We start from the raw sequence: 12,985 nt of genomic DNA, 5'->3' as shown, positions 1-12,985 counted from the left end.
CTTGGTGGATGGTATTAAAATAGTTCTTAAAGAAGTAATATATAATCACAAGGACTGGATCCTTGTGGCTAAGGATAGCAACCAGTGGCAGGTTCTTTGTACTCAACTCTGTAAACCTTTGGGTTCCGTATATGAGGCTAATTTCTTGACTGCCTGAGAACTAGTCTGTTCAGCAGCTTAGTTCAGTAAAGAAATGAAACATTCCATTTTACATTTAATTTGTTAAGTTGTTCTTGAGGCTGTTTGTACAGCACATGCATTACCACAGATGTAATATAATTCTTTCAGTCCAGATATATATAGACGCTCTTTTATGATGCTCGCTATAATTATCAGCTCCTCCAAGGAAGGTTATCGATCCTTGCTCTAGCCCTTTATTTTGCAAGCATATATTATTGCATTATTATTACATTTTACATTGAAATTGTAAGTGGACAAAACGTGGTCATGATCAGCATCAGGTATGGAGGTTTCGCATAACTTAATTTTACTGAAAGTTGTACCTGGTTCATAGAATGAGACATGTGTAACGTCTTCTTTCGCAGATGATGAATATAAAAGTTGAGGAATTTGCTGATACACAAGAAGTGGAGGATCCTATAGCAAAACTTCCATTAATAAAGTTTGATCATAAGGTGAGTTGTACATTACAATTAACTTTTAAGAAATCTGTAGGATTCCCTATTGTGTCTCTCTTGTCCATCTCCACATGAAGCACTTCCACTCTGGTGAATGGATTTTGAAGTGTCCTTTGGAAAATGGTTGCCAGAGGACTGAATTTTGTTGCTCAGTGTTTATGAAATACCATTTTAAATTTCTGTTGGATCAGTTTTAAAACATGTGAAATTAAACATTGACCAAACTGAGAAATATTTTAGTCAAATGTGGACTTAAATCTTGTATAATTTGTGGGCTTTGTATTCAAAACACTGCCTGTTGTTGAATCTGTTATACAATTCACAGGCACTATGAATGTTTTTAGATTATCTTTTATTTCTTTTGATACAAATTGTACTGATTTATTAGAACATTGTTGTCATTTCTGTTAAGCATCATTAACTCTTTCCATATGGGAGCTAAAATTGAGTATGTAATATTAAACTTTGATCAGGAGATAAATTTGCAGCCATGGAGACTTTTAATGAAGAAGCAAATTGTATCATAACATTTTGTGCTTTGTTTTTGACTTTGTTTCTGTAGAACCAAATATTCTCCTTTGCTCTGTCATTTTGGCACAGCTTTGATTGAATGAAATATTTAAGAGGTTAACTAGACTTCATATATAAAGTTGGCTTGTGGGGAGGAACGTTAATTTGATACTCTGCTCAGTATTTCTGTCCAGAACATACAAAATGTAATTTCATTATTGTGTGCACTTTATTAGTGATGTGTACAAGTAACTATCAAATTAACCTCCGTAACATAATTTGTTGTGAAAATTGATTATGTGCTTTCCTGTCTCATTACATAAACAAGCGTTAATGAGCTGAGAAATTGTCACTGCTATTGAAGTGATATTTGTATTAGAAAAATCATTTTCATAGTAATGGTTTTGATAGTTATAAGAAAGAAAATCTTTATGAAACAGCTACTATGATTGCATGTTGTTTTTTTTTTGACTTTGTCCATATTTTGATATTCTAAAATAGATCTGCTATATTAATCCTTTGGGATTAGTCCCTTGTATGGGACCAGAGCAAATCTAGTTCCTAGATCGTAGTGATCTTGTTTTAAAATATCAAGTGATGGATCATGTAAAGAAATACAGCAATAGTAAATAAAATACACCAACGTCAGGCTCCATTAAAGATGTTCCGCAGCTGCTATTAGTTTGATTCAGTACAATTGTATTGATAATTATTCCATTTCATGCAGTGAGAGCGCAAAGTCAAGACTCATAATGAGTATGGTTATTTTACAGGACTCCATCAATTTACAGAAAGTTGTACCTGATTCTTATGGTGAAACGAGTTTTGAGGCTTCTTATGATGACAATCAAGTCATCGATATCAAACTTGAGGATGACGGAGGTGTGAAAGTGGAGGAGGATCCTGTCATGATAACATTTCCATTAATAAAGGCAGAGGTTGAGGTGAGTTGTGTGAGCATCGTTAGGCACGTTGCATCTCCATTTGTCTGTCCTCGTAAGGAATTCCGCTCTGCTGAATAGATCTAGAAGTGTCCGTTACAAACTAGTTGAAATGAATTGTATTTGTTGCATACTGTTTGTGGAATATCGCTTCTGTTTTGTGTTAGCTCTAATTTAAGACATGTGATATTAAATATTGTGAAATACAAGAAATGTTTTAGACAGATGTAGCCATACTAGCCTTTGATAATTTGTCCACACTATCCAGTACGTCTTGTTTTGATGGCATTAATTCCCATTGAATTCAATGCACATTTTTGAGAATCTATGAATGTTTGAAGGTTTTCTCGTGGCGCCTTTTATTCCCCTCTCTTTCTTTCTTTCTTTAACTTTGTTGCAGCGTGTTCACAACAGTGGCATAGAACTGCCATTTCCATTAATTACCTTTAACAGGATAATTGATAACCCTCTAAAATTGTAATATTAATTGATTTGTTATATGACTATGTTGGACATTGTTAAATTTCTGAAGTATTATATGGCCTTGATTTTCAGACTGCATCAATGTAAGACACTTGATTTATATGATAGGTATTTAAGGGGGGGAAATGCTACATCAATTGTTAGACACTATGAAATGTAAAATGCATTGTCAGTATTCCTGTATTTGGGTAATTCATTGTGATTTACTGACAATTTTAGATTAGCAGCAGTTTGAACTAAATGATGTCTTCTCCAGTAAACAACACACTTAGGTTTAAGTGCACGTTACTCATTACTTAAAGGAAAAGATAAGCTGAATCTCTGGATTACTGTCTGAAATTTCTTCCTTCACATGATTCATAATTAGGGTTATTACTGAATGCTGAACAGATATACGTCCCTCAGATCCTCCTGAATCTTCCGATATGAGCGATTTTTAATTAAACTTGTTACCGTGTCGCTGGCAGGTGATTTTTATATGTATTTGTTTTGTATGGATGTGAAACATGGTCTCTCACTCTGAGGGAGGAGCATAGATTGCAGGTGTTTGAGAATACGGTGTTGAGGAGGATATTTGGGCCTAGGAGAGAAGACGATGGGGCATGGAGATAATTGCATAAAAATGAGCTTAAAAATTTGTACTCCTCCCCCAGTATTAACAGAGTGATTAAGTCAAGGGGCGTGAGATAGGTGGGGCATGTGGCACACATGGATGGGGCAGGGTATGTTCACCGGGTATTGTTCGGGAATCCTGGGGGATGAGACCGCTGGGGAGACCTAGACATAGATGGGAGAATGATCTCAAGTGGGATCTATGGGAGATATGAGTTGAAGGAGACTGGATTTTGTTGGCCCACGACAGGGACTGGTGGAGGGCTTTGGTTAATTCGGTGATGAATCTTCGGGTTCCGTAAGCCATAGTTTGTTATATATAATTGTCCCTACAAATTCTGTTGTTTTCTTTGTATAATAATATCTCAAAAAATATTATTTTGTTTGTGGACATCAAATAATATTCAGTACAATTAAATATTCCTTTGATGAAATGCAAAAACAGTAAATAATTAAAAAGGTTAAGATTTATTGTTTTTATAAAGGATATGAATTTTTGTCAAGTATGTGATACATCACTCATTTATAGTGAAATAGGTGAGCATAAAACTGTCATTCATACAATCACATTGTTGTATTGTAAACTAGAATTATATAACATCATCAGGGTGTTGAGTCATTGCCCCGAACACAGAAGCAGCAAGCACATCAAACGTCAGGAAAGTTCTGTCAGATTATGTGGAAGACGACCATCTTCATACTAGGTGTTTGAGAAACTCAAATCTCAAGTAATGTGTCATATCCTAAAATCATCGGAACATCTTTAATTAATATTCCTGTTTTCTTATTATCTAATATGTAATCAGTTACTGACTTTGTACCTTTAACAGACCATGACACTGTTTGTACTTTTTTATATATATATATAGATAAAGACCATTACTATGGAAAGTCCTCCATGTATGTCAACACATGCTATCGGTCTCTGATAATCTTGCATTTGCTTGTGTTCTGGATATCTGAAACACACTGAATGCATTGCTTTCCCTGTCTTGCTGTTGCTTCTCACATTCAGGTAAATTTCTGTGTACATAATAAAACATGCTTCAGTTGTCAGAAGTGCTGCTAATATCCCGGTACCCTGACTCAACCATACATTACAAAACCTGTATATGAAATTCATATCTACATGTTCTTATGAGAAATGTGAAAGTCGTTTGACTAACGCTTGCATGATGAAAAACTTCAGCACCAGGAAAATACAAGATATTGATGCAATGCAATATTGCTGCAATTTACCTGTGTGATGCACTGCCACAATCTGGCTGGAAATTATAATTATTTATTTATTTGCAATGTCAGAAATAATGATTAAAGTTTTACAGATCTTTGTTATTTGTTGGTGTACAGCCATGTGCTTCAGATTATTACAAAGGCACATGTGCATGTTAGTATCATGATGTTTCCCATGCTTACTCCATAAATGTGGAGCTGTTTATATGTCCATTTTTGGCCATAAAACTGCCTCTCTGGAAAAAGATGAGCAAACAGGTATTCAGGGTTTGTCACTGTAGAAATTCGTATGGCACCTTACAATTGGAGGTTCTGTTCAAGTTTAAAAAGTGTTCCCCAATTTTAAAAAAATGATAGTTTTTTGTGTGATTTTGCTCAGACTGTTTGTATTCTCTCTCTTAAATGGGATATGAGCCATTTTGCAACTCTTCCTTGAATGCCATGAAAATGTAATTTAGTTATGAAAATTTAATGATTACACAGTCAGAGTCTTTTGCTAAATCACAGTAAATTCCTCTGACCAGCATTTTTTTGGTTGTCTTTTAGTTTGAAGGCTGCGTCTTCAGTGGACGCACCTTTCCTGAAGCCTGATTTTTCTGGGACCAGTGAGCATATGATGACATAACCTAACCTCACATACTTCCAAAGAAGTAGTTAACATTTCATTTAAAGTTATATAAATGTATCTTTCCTCTCTCCATTCTTATTATGTACCATATTCTTATTATTTTATTACCAGATTTTGTTACTAGTCTACTGTAAAACTGTTTTTAGCCTATTTTATGAGATCATTCAGGATTTTACAGTACTTAATATAGAATGCTGTTGTTTTTGGGTTTTAACTGTTCCTGCTGTGGATATGACTCCTCTTACATTTGCAAGATATTTTCAATCCTTGCGAAATCCAATCATTCTTTAAGGTTAGATATTCATTTGTTTAAAGTAGCACTTTTGTTCGATTAATAATATTTAAGTTACGGACAGAATTACTTTGTTGTCGTATTACGAGTATCCACCTTAGATTAGCACACAATTCTGTATCAAAGAATATCTTCTTGGAGCGACCACGGAGTTCGTCGTTAATCATCGCAGCAACAAAGATGTGTGTGAATATATACTATGTAGTTATTTACATACAGTCTTGAGTTTTGATGGTTGTTTGAAGACGTCTTATCACATACATGTTTTATTTTGTAAAATTAATCTTTTGACTTTTTCGAGCATGATGTACCTTAACATTGATATCATACCTAAATTAGTTAAAAACTTTAAAATACAAACAGTATTTAGTGGCACACGGCTCAGAACACAGAAATCATAATATTAATCTACACATACATTAGAGGTCGTACAGAAAATGTCAGAAATAATGGTTAATATTGTTGAATGGAAATGTTTCCAATTATTATAAACATGTACATTAGATGTGATATTCATTGCTTTAAAGTAGCACTTTTCTTAGATTAATATTATTTAAGTTACAGGCAGAAGTAATGCATTGTCATAATACGCGTTTTCAGCTCTGAATAGCAGACAATTCTGTATCAAATAACATCGGCGTGCAGCGACCACGGAGTTCGTCGGGAATCATCGCAACAACAAAGCTGTGTGTGAATATATACTATGCAAAGTTATTTACAGACAGACTTGAGTTTTGATGTTTGTTTGAAGACATCTTACCTTATATATGTTTCATAATAAAAGAACTTCTCTTTTGAGATTTTCGAGCATGATGTACCTCGTACCTCGTTATCACACCAAAATTAGTTAGACATGTTACAATACAAAGAGCATTTAGTGGCACACGGCTCAGAATGCAGAAATTAAAGTATTAAACCACACATACATTACAGGTCGTACAATGACTGTTAGAAATGATGGTCCATAAAGTTGAAGGGAAATGTTTCCAATTATTATAAACATATACATTTGGGTTCGATATTCATTGCTTTAAAGTTGCACTTTTATCCGATTAATATTATTTAAGTTACAAACATAAGTAATGTATTGACATAATACGCGTTTTCAGCTCTGAATAGCTGACAATTCTGTATCAAATAACATCGGCGTGCAGTGACCACGGAGTTCGTCGGGAATCTTCGCAACAACAAAGCTGTGTGTGAATATATACAATTCAAAGTTATTTACAGACAGACTTGAGTTTTGATGGTAGTTAGAAGACGACTTATCTTATATATGTTTCATATTAAAAAAACTACTCTTTTCAGATTTTCGAGCATGATGTACCTCGAACCTCGTTATCATACCAAAACTAGTTAGACACGTTAAAATACAAACAGCATTTAGTGGCACATGGCTCAGAACGCAGAAATCAAATTATTAATCCACACATACATTACAGGTCGCACAAAGACTGTCAGATATGATGGTACATAAAGTTGAAGGGAAATGTTTCCAATTACTATAAACATGTACATTAGGGTTAGATATTCATTGCTTTAAAGTAGCACTTTTGTCCGATTAATATTATTTAAGTTACAGGCACAATTAATGTATTGTCATAATACGCGTTTTCAGCTCTGAATAGCTGACAATTCTGTATCAAATAACATCGGCGTACAGCAACCACGGAGTTCGTCAGGAATCAACGCAACAACAAAGCTGTGTGTTAATATATAGAATGCAAAGTTATTTACAGAATGACTTGAGTTTTGATAGTTGTTTGAAGACGACTTATCTTATATATATTTCATATTAAAGAAACTACTCTTTTGAGAATTTCGAGCATGATGTACCTCGAACCTCGTTATCACACCAAAATTAGTTAGACACGTTAAAATACAAACAGCATTTAGTGGCACTTGGCTCAGAACGCAGAAATCAAATTATTAATCCACACATACATTACAGGTCGCACAAAGACAGTCAGATATGATGGTACATAAAGTTGAAGTGAAATGTTTCCAATTATTATAAACATGTACATTAGGGTTAGATATTCATTGCTTTAAAGTAGTACTTTTGTCCGATTAATATTATTAAAAGTTACAGACACAAGTAATGTATTGTCATAATACGCGTTTTCAGCTCTGAATATTAGTCAATTCTGTATCAAATAACATTGGCGTTCAGCGACCACAAAGTTCCACGTGAATGATCGCAACAACAAAGCTGTGTGTGAATATATACAATGCAAAGCTATTTACAGACAGACTTAAGGTTTGATGGTTGTTTGAGGACGATTTATCTTACATATGTTTCATATTAAAGAAACTACTCTTTTGAGATTTTGGAGCATGATCTACCTCGAACCTCGTTATCACACCAAAATTAGTTAGACACGTGTAAATACAAACAGCATTTAGTGGCACCCGGGTTAGAACGCAGAAATCAAATTGTTAATCCACACTTACACTATAGGTCAAACAAAGCATGTCAGATATGATGTACATAAAGTTGAAGGGAAATGTTTCCAATTATGATAAACATGTACATTAGAGTTAGATATTCATTTGTTTAAAGTAGCATTTTTTTTCCAATTAATATTATTTAATTTACAGGCACAAGTAATGTATTGTCATGATAAGAGTTTTCAGCTCTGAATAGCAGACAATTCTGTATCAAATAACATCGGCGTGCAGCGACCACGGAGTTCGTCGGGAATCATCGTAACAACAAAGCTGTGTGTAAATATTTACAATGCATAGTTATTTACAGACAGACTTGAGTTTTGATGTTTGTTTGAAGACGTCTTATCTTATATATGTTTTATATTAAAAAAATTTCTCTTTTGAGATTTTCGAGCATGATGTACCTCTAACCTCGTTATAATACCTAAATTTGTTAGACACATTAAAATACAAACAGCATTTAGTGGCACATGGCTCAGAACGCAGAACTCAAAGTATTAATCCACACATACATTACAGGTCGTACAATGACTGTTAGAAATAATGGTCCAAAAAGTTGAAAGGAATTGTTTCCAATTATTATAAACATGTACATTACAGTTGTAGCACATTTTTCCGATTAATAATATTTAAGTTACGGACAGAATTAATGTGTTGTCATATTACGCGTTTTCAGCTTTCACTAGCACACAATTCTGTATCAATTAACATCGGCGTGCGGCGACAACGTGGTTCGTCGGGGATTATCGAGGCAACAAAGATGTGTGTGAATGTATATGATGAAATTGGTATTAACAGTCAGACTTAAGTTATGATGGATGTTTGAAGATGTTTTATCACATACATGTTTTATATTATGAACACTATTCTCAATAAGATTGCAAGGATGATGTAACTTGAAAATAGTTATTCTTTTAGAAAATACTTACAAACGTAAAAATTCAAACAGTATTTAGTGGCACACGTCTCAGACTGAAAAATGATAACATAAGACCACCCGTACATTACAGGTCTTAAAAACTGTTAGAAATGGTGATTCATAAACTTGAAGCTAAAAGTTTACAATTGTTATAAACAAGTACATTAAGGTTAGATATTCATTTGTTTAAAGTAGCACTTTTGTTCGATTAATATTATTTAAGTTACGGACAGAATTACTGTATTGTCACATTACGAGTATCCACCTCTGATTAGTACAAAATTGTGTATCAAAGAACATCTTCTTGGAGCGTCCACGGAATTCGTCGTTAATCATCGCAGCAACAAAGATGTGTGTGAATATATACTATGTAGTTATTTACATACAGACGTGAGTTTTGATGGTTGTTTGAAGACGTCTTTTCACATACATGTTTTATTTTGAAAAACTTATCTTTTGACATTTTCAAGCATGATGTACCTCAACATCGATATCATACCTAAAAATAGTAACAAACTTTAAAATACAAAGTGTATTTAGTGACACATGGCTCAAAACACAGAAATCAAAAGTGCTAATTTATAGCAATGAATATCTAACCCTAATGTACATGTTTATAATAATTGTAATCATTTCCCTTCAACTTTATGGATCATCATTTCTAGGCATTCTTTGCCTTGCCTTGCCTCGCCCGCCTTGCCTTGCTTTTCCTTGCCTTGCGTTGCATTGCCTTGCGTTGCCTTCCCTTGCATTGCCTTGCCTTGCCTTGTCTTGCCTTGCCTTACCTTGCCTTGCCTTTCCTTGCCGTTCCCCTTCCTCGCCTTGCACTGCCATGTCTTTCTACGCCTTGACTTGCCTTGCCTTGCTTAGCCTTGCCTTCCATTCCCTTTCCTCTAATTGCCTTGCCTTGCACTGACTTGACCTTTCCTTGCGTTGCTTTGCCTTGCCTTTCCTTTCATTGCAGTGCCGTGCCTTGCCTTGCCTCCCTTGGCCTTGCCTTGCGTTGCCTTGGTTGATTTGACTTGCCTTGCGATGAATTGTTTTGCCTTGCCTTGACTTTCCTTAACCTTGACTTGCCTTGCCTTCCCTTCATTTCCTCGCCTTGCACTGCCTTGTTTTCCTAGCCTAGCCATGCCTTGCCTTGCCTTGCCTTGCCTTTATTGAATTGCCTTGCCTTGCCTTGGCTTGGCTTGCCTTGCATTTCCTTGCCTTGATTGCCTTGCCTTCCCTTTAATTGCCTTGCCTTGCCAAGACTTGCCTTGCCTAAACTTGCGTTGCCTTGCATTGCTTTGCCTAGCCTTGCCTTGCCCTGCCTTGCCTTGCCTTACATTACATTACTTTACATTAACTTACATTACATTACATTGCCTTCCATTCCTATCATCGCCTTGATTTGCCTTGCACTGCCTTGCCTTGCCTTGCCTTGCCTTGCCTTACATTACATTACCTTACATTACCTTACGTTACATTACATTGCCTTCCCTTCCATTCCATCGCCTTGACTTGCCTTTCTTTGCTTTGCCTAGCCATGGCTTACCTTTCCTTGCCTTGCCATGACTTGAATTGCCTTACCTTGCCTAGCCTTGCCTTGCCATGCCTTATCTTGATTTGCCCTGCCTTAACTTGCTTTGCCTTGCCATGCCATGCCTTGCCTTGCTTCGCTTTGCCTTGCCTTGCTTTGCCTTGTTTGATGTGTGTTGCTTTGCCCTGCCTTGCCTTCAGTTGCCTTGACTTGCCCTGCCTTGCCCTGCCTTGCCTTTCCTTCCCTTGCCTTGCCTTGCCTTGCCTTGCCTAGCCTTGCCTAGACTTTCCTTTCCTTCCCTTCCCTTTCCTCGTCTTTCCTTGCCTTGCATTACCCTTCCCTTATCTCGCCTTGCCTTGCCTTGCACTGCCTTACCTTGCCTTGCCTTGCCTTCCCTTCACTTTCCTCGCCTTACCTTGCCTAGCACTACCTTGCATTTCCTTGCTTTGCTTTGCCTTGCATTGCCTTTCCTTGCCGTGCCGTGCCTTCCCTTGCCTTGTCTTGCTGTGCATCGCTTTTCCTTGCCTTGCTTGCCTTGGTTAATATGACTTGGCTTGTCCTGCCTTGACTTCAAATGCCTTGCCTTGCCTTGCCATGATTTGCCATGCCTTGCCTTGCCTTGCCTAGCCTTTCCTTTCCTTACCTTGTCTTGCTTTGCCTTGCCTTGCCTTCTCATCCCTTTCCTCGCCTTACCTTGCCTTTGCACTGCCATGCTTTTCCTTGCCTTCCTTTGCCTTGCTTAGCTTTTCCTTGCCGTGCTGTGCCTATCGTTGCCTTGTCTTGCCTTGCCTAGCTTTGCCTTGAATTACCTTGCCTTGGTTGATTTGACTTATCTTGCCCTGCTTTGTTTTCAGTTGCCTTGCCTTGCCTTGCCTAACATTACATTACCTTACATTACCTTACATTACATTTCATTGCCTTCCCTTTCATCGCCTTGCCTTGCCTTGCCTTGCACTGCCTTGCCTTTCCTTGCCTTGCTTTGCCGTGCCTTACCTTGCCGTGCCGTGCCTTGCCTTGCCTTGTCTTGCCTTGACTCGCTTTTGCTTGCCTTGCCTTGCCTTGGTTGATTTGACTCGCTTTGCCCTGCCTTGCCTTCAGTTGCCTTGCTTTGCATTGCCTTGCCTTGCCTCGCCTTGTCTTTCCTTGCCTTGCCATGCCTAGCCTTGCCTTGCCTTGACTTGCCTTGCCTTGCATTGCTTGCCTTGCCTTACCTTGCCTTGCCTTGCCATGCCTTGCCTTGCTTTACCTTGTCTTGCTTTGCCTTGCCTTGCCTTGCCTTGCCTTGCCTTCCCTTCCCTTTCCTCGTCTTACCTTGCCTTGCCTTGCCTTGTCTAGGTTGTTTTAACTTGTCTTGCCCTGCTTTGTTTTCAGTTGCCTTGCCTTGCGTTGCATTACATTACATTACCTTACATTAACTTACATTATATTACATTGCCTTCCCTTTCATCGCCTTGCCTTGCCCTGCCTTGCCTTGCATTGCCTTTCCTTCCCTTGCTTTTCTTTGCCTTGCTTTGCCTTTCCTTCCCGTGTCGTGCTTTGCCTTGCCTTGCCTTGTCTTGCCTTGTCTTAACTTGCCTTGCCTTGCCTTATATTAGATTACCTTACATTACCTTATATTACATTACATTGCCTATTTTAAATTTCATCGCCTTGACTTAACTTGCCTTGTCTTCCTTTGCCTTGCCTTTTCTTGCCTTTCCTTTCCTTGATTTGCCTTGCCTTGCCTTGCCTTACCTTGCCTATCCTTGCCTTGCCTTGACTTGCCTTGCCTTGCATTCCCTTCCCTTTCCTCGACTTACTTTGCCTTGCACTGCCTTGCATTTTCTTGCCTTGCTTTGCCTTGCATTGTCTTTAATTACCGTGCCATAACCATGCCTTGCCATATCTTCCCTTGAATCGCTTTGCCTTGCCTTGCCTTGCCTTGGTTGATATGACTTGATTTGCTATGAATTGTTTTAAGTTGCCTTGCCTTCCCTTGCCTAGCCTTGCCTTGCCTTGCCTTGACTTGCCTTTATTACATTATCTTACATTACCATATCATTACATTACATTGCCTTCCCTTCCCTTCCCTTTCATCGCCATGCCATGCCTTGCCTTGCCTTAAATTACATTATCTTACATTACCTTACACTACATTACATTGCCTTCCCTTCCTTTCCTCGACTTGCCTTGTCTTGCACTGCCTTGACTAACCTTTGCCTTGCTCTGCCTTGCCCTGCCTTGTCCTGTCTTGCACTGCCTTGCCTTGCCTTGCCCTGCATTGCCTTGCTTTGCCTTGCCCTGCCTTGCCCTGTCTTGCCCTGCCTTGCCCTGTCTTGCCCTGCCATGCCTTGCTTTGCCTTGCCTTCCTTTGCCTTGCCCTGCCTTGCCCTGTCTTGCCCTGCCTTGCCCTACCTTGCCTTGCACTGCCTTGCCTTTCGTTGCCTTGCTTTGCCTTGCCTTGCCTTACCTTTCCGTGCCTTGCCTTGCCTTGCCTTGCCTTGTCTTGCCTTGCCTTTCCTTGCCATGCCTTGCCTTACATTACATTACCTTACATTACCTTACATTACATTACATTTCCTTACCTTCACTTTCATCGCCTTACCTTGCCTTGCACTGCCTTGCTTTTACTTGCTATGCTTTGCCTTGCATTGCCTTTCCTAGCCGTGCCGTGCCTTGCCTTGCCTCGCTTTACCTTGCCTTTCCTTGCCTTGGTTAATATGACTTGGCTTGTCCTGAATTGCCTTCAGATGCCTTGCCTTGCCTTGCCTTGCCTT

The 12,985-nt window shown here is 38.2% G+C and overlaps 1 protein-coding gene across 1 annotated transcript; it reads left to right on the top strand.

Annotated features, from left to right (window-relative positions):
• The first annotated feature begins 211 nt into the window (after window positions 1-211).
• Window positions 212-2,689, top strand: LOC147874339 (uncharacterized). Its single transcript, XM_087345576.1, has 2 exons — window positions 212-635; window positions 1,922-2,689. Exons 1-2 carry the CDS (start codon window positions 546-548, stop codon window positions 2,168-2,170), a joined length of 339 nt encoding a protein of 112 aa, XP_087201702.1. The 5' UTR covers window positions 212-545; the 3' UTR covers window positions 2,171-2,689.
• Window positions 2,690-12,985: the final 10,296 nt, after the last annotated feature.

The sequence above is a fragment of the Zootermopsis nevadensis genome, unplaced genomic scaffold (assembly GCF_977971745.1).
Source record: "Zootermopsis nevadensis isolate Lab colony 2312 unplaced genomic scaffold, Znev_1.0 Znev_ptg000009l, whole genome shotgun sequence".
NCBI lineage: Eukaryota > Metazoa > Arthropoda > Insecta > Blattodea > Termopsidae > Zootermopsis > Zootermopsis nevadensis.
The sequence above is the reverse complement of the archived record's forward strand: the minus strand, read 5'-3'. Positions and strand labels throughout refer to the sequence as shown.

Bases quoted from the DNA above. Each gene is read 5' to 3' on its own strand.
- LOC147874339 (XM_087345576.1), top strand. From the start codon at position 546: ATGATGAATATAAAAGTTGAGGAATTTGCTGATACACAAGAAGTGGAG. The intron at 636-1,921 runs GTGAGTTGTACA...GTTATTTTACAG, and splicing joins TAATAAAGTTTGATCATAAG to GACTCCATCAATTTACAGAA.